The 22,708-nt window shown below is 40.5% G+C and overlaps 1 protein-coding gene across 4 annotated transcripts in view; it reads right to left on the bottom strand.

Moving 5' to 3' along the window:
* Window positions 1–22,708, bottom strand: part of ULK4 (unc-51 like kinase 4) — a 583,089-nt gene that overhangs the window by 375,516 nt on the left and 184,865 nt on the right. For all 4 annotated transcript variants that reach the window (XM_045436431.1, XM_045436432.1, XM_045436433.1 and 1 more), the window contains 5 exons: window positions 10,030–10,163; window positions 8,283–8,404; window positions 8,075–8,131; window positions 639–690; window positions 442–536 (listed from right to left, as the gene is read on the bottom strand). In XM_045436431.1, coding sequence (XP_045292387.1) covers window positions 442–536; window positions 639–690; window positions 8,075–8,131; window positions 8,283–8,404; window positions 10,030–10,163 — 460 coding nt within the window. The remainder of the gene's footprint in view (window positions 1–441; window positions 537–638; window positions 691–8,074; window positions 8,132–8,282; window positions 8,405–10,029; window positions 10,164–22,708) is intronic.

Below are 22,708 nucleotides of genomic sequence, written 5' to 3'. Positions count from 1 at the left end.
GAAGAGGGAAGGACTGAGTGCTACCCACATCTAGTGAGTAGAGGCCAGGGACGCTGCTAAACATCCCTCAATGCCCAGGACAACTACTACGACGAGGAACTGTCCATCTCCAAATGCCCATAGTGCCAAGGTTGAGAAACTCTGCTCTAAGAGTTTATGCAGTTGGGTACCACAAATAACCAGGAAAGAAGTAAGAAGAAGGAAGCGGGGGGTAAGGTGTGGACCAGAAGAGAAAGACAATAATGAGCAATGAAAATTCCAGAGAAGTCAACAAGGAAGGAAGGGAGTTCTTAATGTACCTCTTGTGAGGGCAGCGGCTTTTCTGAGTGGTTATTTCATGTGAGAATAGATGGGAATCGAGCATATGTAAACTAGTCTCTTTACATACAGAGCTACCAAGTAAACAAAACACTATCTTTCTCACAAGCTGGCAGAACTGACCGTAGAGCGATAGTCTTTCAACAAAACAGGATATTGTATTATTGCTTCAAAAGCCGACAACGTGATCTTGATAAATTCTTCCGAAGCCATCAGTCCTAGGAATACAGTTAATTATTACAGGTGTTTATTTTCATGTTCAAAATCGCGATATCAAAGTACTTGACACAAAGATGTCAAATGCCCCACGGTCTACTCACCCACGGCTCCATCTAGGTTAGTTTCTCCTGAGTCTATAGACTTAATATGACTCTGTAAAAAATAAAAATAAGATTGCAAAATAACTCTGAAAGGAAATATAACTGATCTTTCTCCCAAAACTGCACTTATCATTCTTAATGAAGTAATTCCTCGAAAGCATTAAATACTATACACATAAATACCATACATACAATCACAATTTTAAAATATGATCATATGAATAGTATATACATATATGTGTGTGTGTATATATGTATATAATAAACTATAATCGTTTTTAAACATACAGTTCACTATCCATGAGATGTAATGTCGGAATAAACTCATTGGCAATAGAAGCACAGAAATGTCAACCTATAAATACTGAGGACAATCCAACTGATACGTAACCATTTCCAGCATGCCACACTTGTTCCCTTACTACCTCGGAAGTTAGTAAGGATGCACATAATCAGGTGAAACAGTCCTCTCCAAGGAAGGTCGAGCCTTAGCTACCCTGTGTGCAAACTGCATCGAGATGTAGCAGTTCAAGGCTTGCCTTCACGGTTAACTAGCGTTGTTGGTCCCTCATATATATTCTAGCTAAACCCCAACCCTGTGCCTCCATGCAGAATGACCCCCAATACTGTTGTGGAGGCAGGCCTGAGCAGCTTGGCTGTGAGCTCCCTGGGTGAGTTTTCCAGTCCCCAGCTGAACGCCCCACACAGAAGAGTTACTCCGTGAACATGATCTAAACAAAACAGTAGAAGGGCGCCTGGGTGGCTCAGTTGGTCGAGTGTCCCACTTCGGCTCAGGTCATGATCTCGTGGTTCTTGAGTTTGAGCCCCGCATCAGGCTCTGTGCGGACAGCTCTGTGCTTCTGATTCTGTGTCTTCCCCTCTCTCTGCCCTGCCCCACCCCTACTTGTGCGCATGCTCTCTCTCTCTCTCTCAATGTAAATAAACATTAAAAAAATTAATTTAATAAACACAACAGTATAAACAGGCAGTGCCACCATACTAGTGACATGCGGGAGCCCTGCAACTTAGTTCTGTCCCCTGGCTCAAAAAATAATACATATATGGTATTTTATACGTAATAACAAGTAGCAAACAAAATATAAGATTACCTTGGAATAAGAAACATAAGCAATTAGTCTGAAGGGAAAATGAAGCTACGATGATCCAATGGTTCTTCTTAACATTTATTTATTTTTGAGACAGAGAGAGACAGAGCATGAACGGGGGAGGGTCAGAGAGAGAGGGAGACACAGAATCTGAAACAGGCTCCAGGCTCTGAGCAGTCAGCACAGAGCCCGACGCGGGGCTCGAACTCACATACCGCGAGATCGTGACCTGAGCCGAAGCCGGACGCTTAACCAACTGATCCACCCAGGTGCCCCCCAATGGTTCTTCTTAAAATATTTGGTAAATAGAAATGACTATATATGACATATACATAAGAACATATGTGTAGGTTTGGGGGTTATCAAGAATAAATAAAATCCTTATACGTATATTTGAGTTAGGAACTAAAATGTCCCCAATTCTCTGCATGAGCTTCCCACACCTCATTCATTCATTTGGAGATAATGACTGTCATGAATTTATCATTTCCTTGGCATGTTTTCATAGTTTTACTAGATATACATGTGTCCCTAAATAGTGTACTGTTTGTTTGGGTATTTTTGAACTTCACTGAAATGGCAGAAAACTGTATACAGTTTATACAAATGGGATAGCATATAGCCAATAATTGTGGGGGGAAAAGAAATTTTTAAAGCTGTAGGAAAATACTTATGAGTCAAAGTTAAATAGAAACAAGACAGAATACAAATACACACACAGCATCGTCTCAACCACATACAGTGTAACTCATATGTATGTTAGACGGTTTCCTACACACAAGTGCATATATGCAAATTGAAAACACTCTGAGTAAACAACAATATGTTAACAATGGCGGTCTCTCAGAGTGGTGGAGTTATGGGTGATTTTTTTCCTTCAAATCTCACTGTAATTTTCTACATATTCTTTAATAAGCATATATTTTATAATTTAAATAAGCACAAATTGCCTTTAAGAGAAAATCTTAAAAGACATATGCTCTTTAAAAGCTAAACATATAAGACACTTTAAATTGGTTTTTTCAATCTATGATTACAAAAACAAAAAAGACCACAAAAAAATAACATAATACATAATAAAAAAAAAAAAGTAGCTTGTCATGATAATTTGGTTGAAATAATTTCACAAAGTTCCAAAAGGGGCACATAACTTTTGCTGAGTAAATACAGAATTGACGTTGAATAAAATATTCAGAGAAAGATGTCTTTTGACTTACATAAATCTATTTAGAGGTTTATGGATTACTAAGTAAAGAAAGAAAGCCCCACGCAGTGTTTGTACTCTGATCTTTCCTGTACATATATTTTAAAATATAGATAATACACAAACACAGATGAGGACAAAACTTTCCAAGGAAGAAATCACAGGGACCCACAAGCAGAGGTTTCCTTTAGGAAGACAGATGCCGGCCTGGAGGGTGTGTGTGTTTTCACATTTCATTCTCTGCCTTCCACACTACTGGAATTTTCTAGTCATATTACGTGTATTAATTCTTTTCTTTTCTAATGTCAAGGAGGGTCATCTCGATAGTGGAATTATGGGCTTCCTTCAATTTACTTTGTTCCCCTGTTTAATTAAAAAAAAAAAAAATCCCTACTGAATGTTTCATTGATTTACCAACGTTGATGTCTTTTGATATATTTCTTTTTCTAGTAAGCATGAAGGCACATAAATTAGGAAAAGAAACCAGGCGCACTAGTCTGCAGAGAGGGCTCACCCGAGATGAGCCATCATGAATTTAAAGTGAGACTAGTTATATAAAAATAAAATAAAACGAGACCAGTTATTTTGTTGTTTTTCTCTAGCCGTATCTAGACACTCAAAGCCAGAGGTGGAGAATTAACTGGGACCAGAATTAAGGTCGGCCAGAGGAGGGTACTGGAAGAAGAAAGCAAAGGGCGTTACAGGTTTGCATAAGGCAGTAATGGGGACTGAACAAGGGACTCGGAGCTGAGTGAAGAGCAAAGTGAAGTCATTGGCCCTCGGGAGCGCAGGACAGTGAGCGGAAAGGGCTAAGATGAAATTAAGTCTCAGTTTAACCGAAAGGCTGCTGGAGATGGGGAACAGAGGAAGGGGGCTGAAAATCAGGGGTGGTGGCCAGCCAGTGTGACACTGGAAATGAGGTCATGGATGCTGGCAGCTGAGAGAGGGAAGATAAGTTCACGAGGAAAGAGGGGGCAGAGAGGCTGAGGTGTTGGAAGGATGGTCCAAAGGGATGTCTGGTTTCCCAAGAACGTGGACAGGCACAGCATGGAGAAACTGACAGTGAGCTCCACGCTAGAAGATTCCGAGGAACGAGCAGCAATGACCCAGGAATCTGTAGGAACACAGCACAGGCGTAACACAGGCCATCTCCTGAGGGTGCCAGCTTCAAAGCTGGGAGTTTTGGCAGAGGAGCAAAAAGCATGGATGCCTACCCCACAGCCAGGCTCACCGCGGGGAGGAGCGGGGGGCAGAAAATGACCCCCTCCAGAGAGGAAAGCTGCACCCCAAGGGCAGGCCAGTGCTCTGCAGTATTAGTCAGTACCTCAGAGAAGCTGGAAATGAGCTCCTGTAGCAAACTGTGTATGTGAATTAATCCACGGTTCATAAAAGGGAGGAGGGAGACTCAGAATAACATTTGTGTGGCAGAGAATAAACACATTTATCATATTTTTAAAAATGTAAGAGTGCACTCTCTCTGCCCTACCCACTGCAACTCAAGTCCATACCTACCAACAAAACAATATTCACTTAAAACAAAACTCTGCATGGGGCGCCTGGGTGGCACAGTCGGTTAAGCGTCCGAGGTCACGATCTCGCGGTCCGTGAGCTCAAGCCCCGTGTCAGGCTCTGGGCTGATGGCTCAGAGCCTGGAGCCTGTTTCCGATTCTGTGTTTCCCTCTCTCTCTGCCCCTCCCCCATTCATGCTCTGTCTCTCTCTGTCCCAAAAATAAATAAACGTTGAAAAAAAAAAATTAAAAAAAAAAAAAAAAATCTCTGCAAAAGACAGGAAGCATGTCTTTTCTTAAACAATTATCTCAACGCCCAGGATAAGTGAAGATCTCTTAATAATGGAGGTTATGATTATACTTTTGTATTAAAATCTACCAGAATAATTTTATCACTTCTTGTGCTTGAAAATTAGAATTGTGATGGCTTTTTTTGTAGGAAATTATAACCGCCACACAATCACTGCACTTTTAAAAACTAACAAGGCCAGAATGTAAGAAAAAAAATACAAGAAAATCCTCTCCGTCAGCTCATTAATCACCAGCGTTTTCAAAAGGACACAAGAAACACAGTGAACATTAGGTTAACATACATCATGAGTTCCCGAGCGTATTTCCTTAATCTCACTACTTCCTAATTCCCAGCCCAATTCAATGGAGGCCCAAAAGAACGATGGTATTCACCACAGGATTTCCCCATAGCACTTCCCCAGATGTTTTACTGCTCACACTGTCCCTACTTTTTTTTTTTTAACTAGAGAGGGAGGCGGGTATGATGACACACTGTTTCTGTTAATAAGAAGGGAAAATAGCAATTATCAGCTTTTGCCTGGACCCTTTGAAAGCTTAATAATGGTTTTAAAGGTGCCCTGCCAAATTGTTTCCAAATACTTCCCTCTTTAAAACATAAAACGACCAAAACTTCATTATCGTTGGGAAAAAATGTTTACAAAACGTTAATTCCTATAGTCACGTGTCCGTGTATAAGAAGTATCCTGAATTTTTTTTTACCAAAAAAAAAAAAAAATGTCTATGAGCCAAATAGGCAAACGATGCCTGGTGCCAGCATGAAAACTGAAGCTAATGCGAGGTACAGTCCCACCGCTCCCTCCACCCGGCGGGACCCTCCTAACGAGTGACCATCACCCCAGCCTGACTGCCGTCTCCACACCCACGGACGGCAGGCCTGCAGCTCCTAGACAGCTGCTTCAGGGGAAGCCCAGAAAGTTCTGGGTGCCAAGCCACTGCCACTGGGCACAATTACTATAGACGAACCACACTTGATACCTCAAATTAAGGCAGATCAAGCTACTCTCCCAGATACATTTTGAAAAATACTAAAAATACTTACCTCCATATGGAACAATAAGGCTTTCAAAACACAGTCCTAAACACATACACATGAATGAACTGCTCCCTCGGGCCACCAGGACAGAAGATGCACTGTGCTGTGGACAGTTCCACAAAGCCAGGCTGTGGACCGCTCTACAGGACACTTAGAGCTGTGCAGCCCCCTTTGCTCCCCACAAAACAAGCAAACAAAACTCTCAAATAAGTCCAGGAAACCGCTACCTGAGCAAAAATTAAAAGAATTATTTCAAAGCACAAAACCCAAGAGGTTTTAATATGCTAATCTGCACTGTGAATTTCCAAGGAGCTGTAGGATGTCGGATAAGTTCCCTTTGCCTGGTGGCATCAGTAAGGCACTGTCACCTCTGTCATACCTTTGGCATCTTCTGGACAGATTATGAATCAATTCACAGAAGCAACCACCAACTCTCCACAGTGCATAACAACATGCACAAGAACTCTGTACCTAACTAAATTTGGGTCCTTCATTTTAGTCGGTACTCCTTTCCCTTCACTAGTTTTTCATCAAAGCCATCAACACTAAGTATAAGAACAATAAACACATAGCTAAGGCCAAATAACAAATGCGATGAGAAAAATAATGGAAAGATTCTGGGCCCAGCCATGATTCAAACTAGGAAAACAGCCCAAAGAAAGCCAAATGACCTTTTCCATTTTATTTGCCTAAGCTCGCTCTACCTAAGTGCCATTATCAAGGAAAAAAAAAAAATACCGCCAAAGATTTTCCAATATCCTAATTATCTTTCGACCAGGCACACTATTATCTATTCCCAAAGGGCCTATATTAAGAAAACCCTACAGAATACCTCCCACCCTGCACAGAGTTCACCCATTCTTGGGAGAAATGAGGAGATCCCTCCTTGGTGTGGCCTCCTCCCTTGTATGGAGCATAGATAGCATTACATAGAGCAGATGTGTTCTCTCAAAAATACACACACACCGTTCCTGAATGTCCATGAAGACTTTTAGTTGGACAGATTTGCTTGTTCCTTGAAAACCTAAAGCGTTCTCAGCTAACGTAGGCAGAGAAAAGTGTTCCGCATGAGAACAAAAATAAGAGACAAGGACAATTATCCCCATCCCAAATAAACACTGTGCCAAAAGATTCCAAGACGGCTGCAGGGGCAAAATCACCATTGCCAGGCATCAATATGTCGGTGCAGTGAATTACAGAAGTATAGTCGTGCCAAAAGGACACCTATACAGTACTTAAAAACAGATTAAAAAGCAAATTAAAAGAAATTAAAAGCAAACATAAAAGAAGGTGGTAAGTGAAATTCTAATAATTTGCAAATTCATGACTGTACAACCACAATTCTGTACTTTACAGAAATTAGGATTCCACGCACTTAGGATGATAAAGGTTTGAAATTGGGGACAAAAGGACCCTACCGCCTCCCCTGAACACACTTCTTACAAAATCAGTGACCTCCACTCAACATTTGTACTTCAAAACTTCATACTTTACCATGAACCTTCTAGAAAACTACGGTCTCATTTGGGGATGACAATCATTTTTGTTTTTTAATTTCAAACCTACAATACGGTGGAGATGTTCACTTCATCTTAACTAGAAACCTCAATGGCATTTTGAAAATCTCAGGTGTTTGTTATTAACATCAAATAAGACTGGAGATACCGTGTGACAAACGTCAGCTTTCTCTTTGTGTAGCTCCCCATTTTATCAATGACATATACTGTATTCCAGGCTAGGAAAAAAAAATAACATCATTCATGAGCCATAACTGAACAGAAAGACTACTTTTTGTGGGCAAAAACTGAAATAAAAGATAGGACAATGATTTTTCATTGCTACCCTTCTCACCAAAATTAAAGAAAAAGTAAAGTTGAGCTTAACTTGGAGAAATGCCATCCTCAAAAGAGATACTGTGCATAACTGGACAACATAAGTAAATCATGATGATAATACATTCCCAGCATTCCATTCTTGCCAGGTTAAATTTCTTCATGACGTTTAATACTAAAATCTATTGAAGTGTTTTCTACAGACATATTTACCCTGCTTGAGCGCTATCTGAACAAAATACATTATCAAGAGAGAATGTATTTTTCTCCAAATGTCAAATTTTATTACAGTCAACAGATAAAAATATAAAAAGGTCACTTCCCTAGAGACAAATAAATACCACAAGGATTTTAAAATTACTTCATTCTGACACCAAATTCCACAAACAGTAGAGACAGCCACATTTTTATTAGGAACGTGAAAAATTCAGTGTTACTCACAAGAATAGTTCCATAACTGAAAAGGAACTCTTCTGTTACAACTTGAGGTCGAAACACCTGTGTGATGAGAGTTTCCACAGATTAAATCCTGAAAGCCACGTATAAGAAACCAAAAATGAAAATATTTTGTCTGAGTTGATATTTCTAGGCTCCAGCTTACCTAGACAAGAGTCACATTTCTATTATTTTTTTCCTAATAAAATAGTACCTGAGAAGTTACGAGGTGAAGCACTATAGGCATCAGGGGGAGACACATCTTCAGCTGTTTCGCTTGGACTGTTGATGGGTGTTTACGACCAGAAACATTGGCCAAGGCGTTAAGAATGGCACCTGCAAAGCACATCCGGGATCATTCATGAAGGTTACAGACCATAAATACTTAGGGACCACTGGTCATGGCTGGAACACTAATGGGATTACTACAGTAATTAATCTCTAAATAAAAGAAATGGGTAGGGGCTGTGCTGTTTTCTTCACACATATTGAGATTGTAACAGAAAACTGTAGCCTCAGGGGACAGAATGGATATAAGCTTCATCTTTCATCTAGCAATTCTAAGTAAAATTTATATAGCATTGGTTTTATATATGATTTTTCTTCCCTTTTTTTTTTTTTTTTTTGTCTTTTCTAAATTTTAACCATGAGCACTTCTTACTTCTGTAAACAGGGAAAGGGTATTTAAAAAATTAGGTCATGATCTCACAGTTCGTGAGTTTAAGCTTGAGTTTGTCAAGCTCTGTGCTGACAGCTCAGAGCCTAGAGCCTGCTTCAAATTCTGTGTCTCCTTCTCTCTCTGCCTCTCCTCTGCTCATGCTCTGTGTCTCTCTCTTTAAAAAAAAAAAATAAACATTAAAAAAATCTTTTTAATTCTAAGTGAGCAGATTATAGCTTGCAATCTTAAATAATAAAATAGGATGGAAGTAAAAAAGATCAATTCCTAAAACTTCTCCTTGGATGAAAAGTCCAATAATAAAACTTACACTGTGGACATCTGAATCTTAGCATCACACCCTAAAACAGGATGAGTCTGGCACTAAGCAAGTCAACTACCAATCGACCAGACTGTAGCCTTCGGGTTAAACTTTAAAAGGTTATAATCCAAAAAATATTTGAAATGTTCTATTTTCAGTCATTAACAACCAAAAAAATCTCTCAAAGTATTAGTAAGGAGCAAAAAGATACCATTAATCAGCCATAAAGGTATTTTCATTATTCTGATTTAATACTCTGAATTTCTGAGTATATTCTACCATAAGGAACTGGATCAAATTTAACATTTTAAACATTTCTGGTTTATAGCTACATCTGCTGGAAAAGCATGGAATGAAATTTAAGCTAAATGTACACATTCCTTAGATTACTTTAATTTCTCCAAATAACAATGAAATAACAGATCAGCCAGGAAAAAAAAAAAAAAAAAAAAAAAAACATCTTTGGCAAATTAATATTTTTATTTAAAGCTTTTCAAACCGAAGAAATTTTCAAACTTTGAATTTTAATATCAAAATTCTTTAATATTAAATGCTAATCCTTATGCATTTTTAAATTCTCTTAAGGGTAAATAAATGTGTGGCTGTAACCCAAAAGAAAAAAATCTTTTCTTCAGAATTAGGCAGAAGGAAATCTTGAGAAAGTCACCTAAAACAAAAGGCCCAAACCCAATTTTAAGCTCTTACAATCTTTTTCTCGTGTTTATTTTCTAAAATTGCCAGTTTACCACAGATGACACCTCAACGTAACCTTCAGCCTGCTCGTTGCCTCAGTCATGTCGCTGATGTAAAATAATTGTAAAAACAGATAAAGCAAATCCTGAGTTCAAATCTTGAAACTACACATTCAAGAAACGGTGTCACTGGGCTTTCCTGTGTTAAGTGAGAAACAAGAAGAAAAAAGAGGCGAGGCCTAAAAGCCCAAGCGCAGGAAGGGAAGCGTCAAGGGGCCTGAGGAGAATTTACCCAGGATCCGCGGCAGCTCGTGCACAATGTGACGGATGAGAAGGTCCAGGCACTTGGACAGGTATTCATTGCTGCTTTGCAGGTCCTTGCCTGGAGTGGTCTTTCTGCTGTCTCTCTCGATGTACATCACCAGTCTACATACAGGGAAGTGCAAAAGATTACCTCTCATGATAAAACAGTTGATAGCATCCATCTGAAAACGTCGCCAAGGCAAATGTTTCCAGGGGGCACAGTCCCCGTCATGCTGACATTTAGATTTTAGCAATTTGTCAGGCACCGTCTGTTTTTTGCCTTAGAAAAATCTACACGTTTATGAGGAAAGAAAACAAGGCAACTCTGAATATATCTGCCAATGTATTACCAAACAATGCCCTCATTTCATTTAGCCTTGGCCCACGAGAAAGAAACCACATTCTCCAGATGATGGATGAAAGGCAGAAAAAGGCGTCTGGGCAGAAGAACGCTCTCGGAGTTTCAAAGGTTCAAAGGAGAACCACAAGTTGTCTGCGCTCGTGTTGGTCATTAGTACTAAACTTGCTTGGGACCTCAGGCAAGTCACATGAATTCCAGCTCCTTCACTAAATTGTGTACATGAATCCAAAGAAAGATTTTCATTTCAACACTGGGTGATACAGAGAACAGACACTACATCTAAACATCTGGCTTTCACATGTCCCTTTGTCCCCCAGTTTTAGGATATCTAAAACGAGACTTCCGCAACCCACTGGCATTCAGTAGACGTCAATCTCTGACCAACTGTGCCTAGCCCAGACCCACGGAACATATTGGGCCATCACTCTAGATATTGAGGGTGTGGTTAGAAACTTACAGGCTCATGTTTCATCCCGTTTGCTGGACCCACCAGGCATCTTCCCAAGTGCCCATTCCCCTCAACTCTCAAAAGGGCGGCGAGTTCACAGGCTGCATCATATGAAAGCCTCTTTACATCTCCCAATGCCAACATCCCTCTTCCCAGCTCCACTGTCCCTACCCTCTCACCCAACTTCTACCTCCCAGAGAAAACTTCCTACCAACTCCTACTGTCAACTGGGAAGAAGTGGTTTTGCACAAAACGCTTAAAAGTATACTTTGGGGGCACCTGGGTGGCGCAGTCGGTTAAGCGTCCGACTTCAGCCAGGTCACGATCTCGCGGTCCGTGAGTTCGAGCCCCGCGTCGGGCTCTGGGCTGATGGCTCAGAGCCTGGAGCCTGTTTCCGATTCTGTGTCTCCCTCTCTCTCTGCCCCTCCCCCGTTCATGCTCTGTCTCTCTCTGTCCCAAAAATAAATAAACGTTGAAAAAAAAAAAAAAATTAAAAAAAAAAAAAAAAGTATACTGATATCTTAACACTTAGCATTTACATGGCCCCCTTTGTAAATTTAGTCATGCTTTTGTCTTTCTGCTATTATCTGGAGCGGCACCAAATCACAAGTTTATTTCCATCCACCAGTTAGTATCCTCCGCTCGAGTCACTGATTACAGTGCCGGCCACACTCTAACAAATAGATGGCATTAGTCAAAATGAAGGAAAAATACTGTTAAGTCAGCAAAAATGTATCAATACTACTTAAAGAATTCAGAGCACATAACTGCTCGATGATGAGTAAACCACAGAAACGAGAGGTTAAGTGGAAGCTAAGAGCTTCACGACATGTGACACGATGATTTGGGACAGCCCGTCAGCCAGCCAGGAGCTACCAGCGACAGGCAGCACAACACGTTATCACTGGGGCCGGGCGCTTCCAAGACGAGAGCAGCAACTCCAAGAACCTCTTGATTAGTCGGCGCTACTCCCTCAGCCCAATCTAGGAAGCAAGATCTGAAAATACTAGACACACAGAAACTCATCTTCCTTTTCTGCTTTCCGAGATGGGTTGCCTGACGGACACCTCCCTGCCCAGCCTCACCATCTGTCGAACAGCTTTTCCAAAGTGAAAGAGTATAGCGTCTCCTCCAAGAGGAGTACTTCAAACACACCCTCTAACCATTATCTGCTCTTGATCCTACTTGCGTGTTCTTCCACTGTGATAGTTCCTCGACTTCGGGGAAACTTCTCTTAATTGACTCCATGACATCTTCTCCCGATCCATCAGTCTTTTCTCTTCTTCACTTACTTCCTGCTTTATTATCTCCCATCATCTACCATTTCATTACACCCTTGCCCCTTTTCTTCTCTTTGCACCCATCTAGCCAAAGGAAGTCTGCATGAATCCAATGATTTGCTTTCTGGATGCCTGCAGAGAAGGCTGCTAAAACTCAACACCACCATAAACGTGTGACACCAAGAATGAACGGCCCAGAGCAGTACCAAAATCTGACTGTATTTCATCGGTCAATGTATTCCCAGTCTGTTTTCAAAAGTCTCTTCTCTTCAAACCCCCAAGTGCCCAACCTCTCATGAGAGCAAACAGAAAGCATCATGAAGGAACTCTCCTTCCAAGTTCTCAACATGCGCACCTGTTACGTATCCCGCCCTCGACACATTTCCTTCCGTCACAGCGGTGGACCAGTAACTCCTTCCCTTCCACCTTCTCAGAACCTTAGAACTGACAATTACTCGTTTTCCCTTTTATATATTTACTCTCTCCCATTTAACAAAACACTGTTCGTGTTCTTCTAGCAAATTCCTCATTGTCTCTCTCCTTCCCATCTCATCAAACCTCTTAAAAGAGGGGTGCCTGGGTGGCTCAGTCAGTTAGGTATACAGCTCTTGATTTCACCTCGGGCTCTGTGCTGGGCTTGGAGCCTGCTTAAGTCTCTCGTCCTCTCCCTCTGCCCCTCTCCCACTCACATCTGTGCACACATGCTCTCGAAAGAAAGAGAGAGAGAGAGAGAGAGAGAGAGAGGGAGGGAGGGAGGGAGGGAAACAAACAAGTCTTGAAAGAGAAATCTATACCTAGCACCCTCCACAGTTCCTCCTACTTGCTCCTCAACCCACCGCAGTCTGACTCACACCCATCACTCACTTCAAGGCCACTGACAACGTCCATGACATCGCATCCAGCAGGTACCGGTCAGCAACGTTCAATACTGTTGCCATGCCTCTTACTCCTCTGTATGACACCAAACATTTCTAGTTTTCTTCTTCAGCTTCTTTAGTTGGTCCCTCTCTGTGGCTTTTGTCCTAAATACTCAAGTTTATCAAGACTCAGTTCTAGGTCCACTGCTCTTTTCTTCCTACCATTTGACCCATGCCATCTCATCTCCACCAATGATTTGATTTCCCACTGTAAACACAGATGTTTCCCAATTATGTATCTGCAGCCCAAATCTGGTCTCTAAGCTACAGATCTATATATTCCACTGCTGACTCGACATCTACTTTTGTCTGTCTCAAAGGTATTTCAAAATCTACATATCCCAGCGAAACATAATTATCATCCCAACAAACATGGTTGTCTTTCAGAGTATAATATCCCATTATACAATATCACTCCCAATGCTATCAAACAACCCAGAAACCTTAGACTCATCCTTACACATCACCTCCCTTTCTCTTACTTCTCACACGAAGTCAATCATTAAATGCTCCCCAAATCAAGTGCAAGCTTCCATACTCCCTTCTCCTCAACTACAACAGCCTCCAAGCTAGTGTACGTCCTACTCTTGTCATTCTAACCCTTACACACCCTGTATCTATGTGGATCTTGTCCATTGAGTTGTCCCTGTGCTTAAAATCTCCATGTCTTTAACATGTAAGTTCTTAAAACTCCCTATCAAGACCTTCAAGGCCTCCCGAGTCTGGCCCCCAACTACACCTCCTGCTATCTTCCCCTCCGGTTAAACTTCCCGCTCCCCTTCCCTAGCAACAAGATATCACGTCTCTAACTACAGGACGCTTCTCTTCGTTCCTTGCCAGTCAACTCCTACACGTATTTCATCATTCACTGTAGTGATGACCTTCTTAAATTCAACCTCTCGATACCGTCTCATAGAACAGAATACATTAAAGCCCTTACCCAAGAGCAATTTTATAATCTATTTTTGATTATCCTTTTTCTTTTAATATTATTTATTGTCAAGTTGGCCAACATATAGTGTATACAGTCTGCTCTTGGTTTTGGGGAATAGATTCCCATGATTCATCACTTACATATGATACCCAGTGCTCATCCCAACAAATGCCCTCCTCAATGCCCATCACCCATTTTCCCCTCTTTCCCGCACCACCACCCCCCTACCCCGCATTGACCCTCAGTTTGTTCTCTGTATTTAAAGAGTCTCTTATGGTTTTTGCTTCCCTCCCTCTCTGTTTGTAACTATTTTTTTTCCCATTCCCTTCCCCTATGGTCTTCTGTTAAGTTTCTCAAGTACCACATCCCATGAGTGAAAACATATGATATCTGTTTTTCTCTGACTGCTTTACTTCACTTAGCATTACACCCTCCAGTTCCATCCACGTTGCTGCAAATGGCAAGATTTCATTCTTTCTCATTGCCAAGTAGTATTCCATTGTATATATAAACCACATCTTCTTTTTCCATTCATCAGTCAATGGACATTCAGGCTCTTTCCATAATTTGGCTATTGTTGAAAGGGCTGCTATGAACATTGGGGTGCATGTGCCCCTATGAATCAGCACTCCTGTATCCTTTGGATAAACTCCTCGTAGTGCTATTACTGGGTCGTACAGTAGTTCTATTTTTAATTTTTTGAGGAACCTCCACACTGTTTTCCAGAGAAGCTGCACCGGTTTGCATTCCTACCAACAGCGCAAGAGGATTCCAGTTTCTCCACATCCTTGCCAGCATCTGTTGTTTCCTGAGTTGTTCATTTTGGCCACTCTGACAAGCATGAGGTGGTATCTCAATACGGTTTTTATTTGTATTTGCCTGATGATGACTGATGTTGAGCATCTCTTCATGTGTCTGTTGGCCATCTGGATGTCTTCTCTGGAAAAGGGTCTAGTCATGTCTTCTGATTATCTGATAATATCTGTCATTCAGGAAATTTAAGAGTAGCTAAGAGCAAAAACTATGTCTGATTTTGCTCACCATATCTTTCGACTCATGAGCACAGTTCCTGACATGAAATAAGTGTTGAATAAATATTAGCTCGCTAGACGTATATTGCTTTGAAACTGCTGTGAATGCTTCTGCGTTGGTCTCCCAAGGTACAGGTCCAAGAGCTGCTGAGGTACACACATAAGAGTGGAACCACGAACATTCCACTATCGCGTCACTGCCCAACTGCTTCCTAATGTATTCCCAACAATCAGGTAGCAGTTCCTTCCAAGTTACAAGCTCATTGGTATATACCAGTATCAGATTTCATCTTTACTCATCTACATCTTGTGGTCTTCATTTGAATTTTCACCATTGTTAATACAGTAAGCATATTTTTTTTGTTTGTTCATATTCCTCTTTCGTGAAATACCTGGTTCAGTTTGGGTTTTTTTTTTTTTTTTTTCGGTTTTCAATCTTTTGTTAGTGACTCATAGGCATTATTTATGTGGTCTAGATCTTTCCTTTTCCCCTTCTTTTTGTCTTTCACATTGAAGTCCTCAATTCATTGGAAATTGACTATTATATGGATTGGGAAGGAATCCAAATCCATTATTCTTCCAGGTAGATAACCACTTGCCTGGTACTATGGACTAAAAAGGTACTTCCAACCTCTTTTTTTCCTTAGAACAAACTGAGGGTTGATGGGGGGTGGGAGGGAGGGGAGGGTGGGTGATGGGTATTGAGGAGGGAACCTTTTGGGATGAGCACTGGGTGTTGTATGGAAACCAATTTGACAATAAATTTCATATATTGAAAAAAAAAATAAAAGAACAGAAAAATAAATAAATAAATAAATAAATAAATAGGTACTTCCAAAACTAAGTGTGAAAAAGGAAGGGTAAAAGAACAAATATATGGCAAAATCTGATTAAAAAGCAGTTGATCCCTAGATTACCTCCTCTTCCTAGTGAATCTAGGTGACTGCCACTGAACTTGCACCCAGGCAGACATTGAAGTCTGGAGATTTCTTCTCTAGAGAAAGTAAAACAGAAAGTTTCTAGACTGGGAGAAAGAAACCACCATCAAAGTGCAAATAGGGGGAAACTAAGTGAATCCCCACTGGGGCTTCCAGCCCCCTTTCCCAGCAGGCCCCCAAGATCCTGGCAGCCAGGTTCCTGCCCTCCAGCCGATGACTAGAATGCCCTTTAGCAAAACTGGCCCAAGACAAACATACTGGAGATATTAATGTTAAAGTTCAGGTTAAAAATGCCTGTACCGATGACCTTAGGATGAAACTCAAAGTCAACAAAATTCATCCATGCACTGAGAAATTCTAGAACAGGTTGTCATTCCTTCAACTCTTAATGGTAACCAGACCAAACATTACCACTTATCCACAGGCATGGTTTTGCTTGACATTATATTTGGTGATATTCATCCATGCTCTTTTTCAGTGCTGTATAGTATCCCAGTGTATGGGTATACCACAATGTATTCATTATTGATGGATGCTGAGGCTGTTTCCATTTATGAATGATGCTAAGCATACCTTATGCTTGGTACATGTAAACATTTCTGTTGGGTATGTACTTGCCAGTGAAATTACTGGATCATAAAGCATTCTTAGATTTAGTTGAGTAGACACTGCTGATGATCAGTTTTCCAAAGTGATGATTAAGACAATTTACATTCCAACAGGCAGATATAAAAATCCCAATTGCTCTACATTTTTGCTAAAATCTGCATTATCAGGCTTTTTCATTACATATACCCACAATTCTGGTGGGTACCCATTGGTATGTTATCACAATCAAATGGAATTTTCCTGATGACTAATAACGCTATGCATCTTTTTGTGTGTTAAATGGCCGCTTGGAGAGAACTTTGTCAACTGCCTGTTCAAGTCTCGTGCTCATCTTTCTACTGAGTTATCAGCTTTCAGTTCTTTACATGTTCTAATTAAAAGCCCACCGTTGATTATCTGTGTGACAAATACCTTCCTGTATTATCTCGTTACTCTCTTAATGATGCCTTTTGATGAACAGAAGTTTCTAATTTTAAGGGGATCCAATATATCAATATTTTCCTTTATGATAGTGCTTTTGTGTCCTGTTAAAAAAAATTCTTGGTCTACTCCAAGGTCATGAAGATATTTTTATTTGTTACCTACTAGAAGCTTTATTGTTCAAATAACATTTTTTATATTTAAACATGCAATCAATCTACCTGAACTGACTTTTTGTACAGTGTAACTTACTACAATTTCTCTATACTGATATCCAAAATGATCCAGCACCACCTACTGTAAAAACCACCATATCCCACTTGTCCTCCCATCTCTTCTGCTCTTCTCCATGTTTTCCAACCTCATCTCTCTCTATCCTGATCCCACCTCACTTCAGAAGATTCTCTATTCAGCTGTGTCTAACCTGCCCTTAACCCAATCCACTGAGCTCCCACCTTCAGTTACTGTATTTTTCAGCTGTGGAATGTCTATCTGGCTTGTTTTCACAGATATAGCTCTCTATGAAGATTTTCCATCTTTCAAATTCCTTGAATATACTGATCTAGTTATTTTAATGTCAACATGTGATAAGTCCATTGTCTGTGTCCTCTATGGATACTGATATCTTGTTTATTTTTATTTTTGTCATATCATCTTTTCTCCTCCTAGTTATGATTACTTTCTATTAAGTGTCAGGCTCTATACAGGAAAACTGATAGAATTTTCTGAGACCTAAGGTTAGACTTCTCCAGACAGGGTTTACATTTGCTTCTGGAAGGCAGGTGGGGTAGCAATCAGCTGGAATCATCTGAATCCAATGAGAGACTGAGATGATTCAAAAGTGGGCTTCTTTCCTTGTTCCAGGAAATCCTTTATGTAAATAACAGGTATTCCAGAAACAGAGAATGGAGAAAATAGAAATGTTTGCCTATTGGAAATCAGGAGACCCAAAAGAAATCCTGCCAAAATTCACAGAGTATAAAAAGAGCAAATTACCACTTGTCTATAAGGAATTGATTTTCCCTTAGAATTTAAATTATCCGTTACAAAATTTAATAATGTGCTACCTAATTACCATCACTTGAAATGTCTTTTTTTAAGGCAAAAACTACTCAAGTAGTCTCCGCACACTAGCACAGACTTTTTTTTTTTTTTTTTAATTTTTTTCAACGTTTATTTATTTTTGGGACAGAGAGAGACAGAGCATGAACGGGGGAGGGGCAGAGAGAGAGGGAGACACAGAATCGGAAACAGGCTCCAGGCTCTGAGCCATCAGCCCAGAGCCCAACGCGGGGCTCGAACTCACGGACCGCGAGATCGTGACCTGGCTGAAGTCGGACGCTTAACCGACTGCGCCACCCAGGCGCCCCAAGCACAGACTTTTAACACATAAGAAAATGTCCATTATCTCTGTTGGGAGAAATAAAAGACTGATGGGATCCATAACAATATCAGACTAACTCTAGAATGATGCTCCATTTCTCTGTGCTCCCCCCAGAGCCTTCCCATTACAGGATGTGTTTACATAGGCTATACTAGGACAGCCAGCCTTTACTGACAAGGGAGTATTAGCTCCTAAAAGAATTCTCATTCTACGAAGAAAATAAAATGTGGAAACATTTGAGTGTAGTGTCCATAAACACTTTCCATTTGCTGCACAAAACTGCAAATGATATTTCTTAGCATTCTACAAAGATAACAAGTTTAAAAGGTCAACAATCTGAACTGTAATCCAAGTAAACCACAAATAAACGAGATCCACTCCTCTTCCCCTCCCCCATTACCTTTCATACAACTATTCCTCTTTTTTTGTTTTTAAATATAATCTTAAAATTTTTTTAATGCTTATTTATTTTTGAGAGAGAGAGCGAGCGAGCGAGTGATCACGCACAAGAGTAGCCGGGGCAGAGAGAGGGGGAAATGCAGAATCCGAAGCAGGCTCCAGGCTCTGAGCTGTCAGCACAGAGCCTTTCACAGGGCTCAAACCCATAAACCACTATCATGACCTGGCCCGAAATCAGACAGTTGACCAACTGAGACACCCAGGTGCCCCTAATAGCATTATTTCTGCCCAGGATATGTCTGTTTCCCAATCTACCACGTGTCCCCCCCCCCCCCCCCAATTAACTCTGTGATTCATTCCCACTAATCTGACCACAATTTTCTTTTTTTTTTTTTTTAAGATTTTTTTTTTTTTCAACATTTATCCATTTTTGGGACAGAGAGAGACAGAGCATGAACGGGGGAGGGGCAGAGAGAGAGGGAGACACAGAATCGGAAACAGGCTCCAGGCTCTGAGCCATCAGCCCAGAGCCCGACGCGGGGCTCGAACTCACGGACCGCGAGATCGTGACCTGGCTGAAGTCAGACGCTTAACCGACTGCGCCACCCAGGCGCCCCTTGACCACAATTTTCTTAATCCCATCTCAATAGGAATTCTTTTGCTCATTCCACACACATCCACCATTATGCTTCCCTCATCTGCCTTCTGTTAGACCTCCTGCCATACTGCCATGCTTCTGTGGCCAAACTTGCCATGTCCTAAACTTTTTTATATCTCCTGTACTTACATCAGTGCAAAGCCTTTAGTAAAATGAACTTGATGATTACAAGGATGATGATACTCATTTATTCATTCAACACTTACAGTGTCTGCTACGTGCTAAGCATTTTTCTAGTTGACGGGGATACACCTCATGGAATGTACATTAAAGTGGGAAGAAGACAGATAATTAACAAATAAATAACTACAAAAATAGTTTAGGTGGTAATAAAATCCTATACAGAATGTTAAAGAAAAATAAGACAGCCGCTTGTCAGAGAAGGCATCTCTGACAGGACGACATTTAAGCAGAGAGGAAAGGTCTAGGCTGATGACATTAATCTGACAGTGATCATGTGCCTATGGTATGCAAGGCCATTAAACTAAATGAGATCACCTCAGGAGGGCCTGTCCAAAGAGTGAGCCATGGGACTACCACAGAGACTGGATCATAAGCAAGGACCAGCAAAGGACACTGAGCAAGAGTTGACTAGTGAAGGATGAAGAAAACCAAAAAAACATATCCTGGATGCCAAGTAGAAAGCACTTCAAGGAAGAAGACAGTGGGGCCACCTGGATGGCTCAGTCAGTTAAGTGGCCAACTTTGGCTCAGGTCATGATCTCATAGTTCATGGGTTTGAGCACCATGTTGGACTCTGTGCTGACATCTCAGAAGCCAGAGCCTGCTTCGGATTCTGTGTCTCCCTCTCTCTCTGCCTCTCCTCTGCTTGTGCTCTCTCTAAAATAAATAAATAAATAAACAAGAAAAGAGAAGAGAAGAGAAGAGAAGAGAAGAGAAGAGAGAACAATGGACTTCTGGTTTCCAGTAAAGTCAAGTTAGGTTATTCAGACAAACTTTCCCACTATAAGCAAATCAAAAAAAAACAGGTTGAATAAAATATATATCCACTTAATAATCACACCAAACTACACAGAGTACAAATAAGCACAGGAAAAATTCTTAAGCAATCATCTACTGTTATACAAGAACAGTGTGGTTTGTATAGAACTGTCAGTGACAACATCATACTTTGGTGCAAAAAGCGCTGTCTCTACAACAATTTAAATGGCAGAGAAGATGATACGCTTTGGAATACTGTGTCAGATGATGCAGAAGAAACTCAAGGAACTGATGTCAAACATGCTGTGGTGACACTTCTATAAAGCAGTTTAAGAAGATGCATGTTGAATGCAGAAGAATGAAACAAGACCACTTTCTTACACCATTCACAAAAATAAACTCAAAATGGATAAAGGACCTGAATGTGAGACAGGAAACCATCAAAACCCTAGAGGAGAAAGCAGGAAAAAACCTCTCTGACCTCAGCCACAGCAATTCCTTACTTGACACATCTCAAAGGCAAGGGAATTAAAAGCAAAAACGAACTATTGGGACCTCATGAAGAGAAAAAGCTTCTGCACTGCAAAGGAAACAATCAACAAAACTAAAAGGCAACCAACAGAATGGGAAAAGATACTTGCAAATGACATATCAGACAAAGGGCTAGTATCCAAAATCTATAAAGAACTCACCAAACTCCAGACCTGAAAAACAAATAATCCAGTGAAGAAATGGGCAGAAGACACAAATAGACACTTTTCTAAACAAGACATCCAGATGGCCAACAGGCACACGAAAAGATGCTGAATGTCACTCCTCATCAGGGAAATACAAATCAAAACCACACTGAGACACCACCTCATGCCGGTCAGAGTGGCTAAAGTGAACAAATCAGGAGACTACAACAGATGCTGGAGAGGATGTGGAGAAATGGGAACCCTCTTGCACTGTTGGTGGGAATGCAAACTGGTGCAGCTGCTCTGGAAAACAGTGTGGAGGTTCCTCAAAAAATTAAAACTAGAATTACTCTATGACCCTGCAATAGCACTGCTAGGAATTTACCCAAGGGATACAGGAGTGCTGATGAACAGGGGCACTTGTACCCCAATGTTTATAGCAGTGCTTTCAACAATAGCCAAAGTATGGAAAGAGCTCAAATGTCCATCGATGAATGAATGAATGAATGTGTATATACACACACACACAACAGAGTATTACTTGGCAATCAAAAAGAATGAAATCTTGCCATTTGCAACCACATGGATGGAACTGGAGGGTATTATGCTAAGTGAAATTAGAGAAAGACAAAAATCATATGACTTCACTCATATGAGGACTTAAAAGAGACAAAACAGATGAACATAAGGGAAGGGAAGAAAAAATAATATAAAAACAGGGAGGGGGACAAAACAGAAGAGACTCATAAATATGGAGAACAAACTGGGGGTTGCTGGAGGGGTTGTGGGAGGGGGGACTGGCTAAATGGGTAAGGGGCATTAAGAAATCTACTCCTGAAATCATTGTTGCACTATATGCTAACTATTTTGGCTGTAAATTTTAAGAAATAAAAAATTAAATTAAAAAAAATGAAAAATAGATCTACCCTATGACCCAGCAATAGCACTGCTAGAAATTTACCCAAGGGATGGCAGGAGTGCTGATGCATAGGGGCACTTGTACCCCAATGTTTATAGCAGCACTTTCAACAATAGCCAAATTATGAAAAGATCCTAAATGTCCATCAACTGATGAATGGATAAAGAAATTGTGGTTTATATACACAATGGAATACTACGTGGCAATGAGAAAGAATGAAATATGGCCTTTTATAGCAACGTGGATGGAACTGGAGAGTGTTATGCTAAGTGAAATAAGTCATACAGAGAAAGACAGATACCATATGTTTTCACTCTTATGTGGATCCTGAGAAACTTAACAGAAGACCATGGGGGTGGGGAAGGAAAAAAAAAAGTTAGAGAAGGAGGGAGCCAAACCATAAAAGACTCAAGGGTTGATGCGGGGGGGGAGGGGTATTGAGGAGGGCATCCATTGGGATGAGCACTGGGTGTTGCATGGAAACCCGTTTGACAATTTCATGTTTAAAAAATTAAATTAAATTAAAATAAAATAAAATATAAAAAGAGAACATATAAAAAAAGATGCATGTTGAGTGTTGAAATAAATTTTATGAAATGTCGAGAATGAAAAAAATTCCTAAATCAGTACATTTTATACATGCAACTGTAAGCACATACATGTAATCACATGTTTAAGTACAACTTAACTTAGAGTTATAGGTAGATATTTGTCTATTTCATCAAATTCCTAAAACAAATTCCTAAAGCCT

Source organism: Leopardus geoffroyi, chromosome C2 (genome assembly GCF_018350155.1).
Source record: "Leopardus geoffroyi isolate Oge1 chromosome C2, O.geoffroyi_Oge1_pat1.0, whole genome shotgun sequence".
In the NCBI taxonomy this organism is placed as follows: Eukaryota; Metazoa; Chordata; class Mammalia; order Carnivora; family Felidae; genus Leopardus; species Leopardus geoffroyi.
This window is presented reverse-complemented; position numbering and strand designations above follow the sequence as displayed.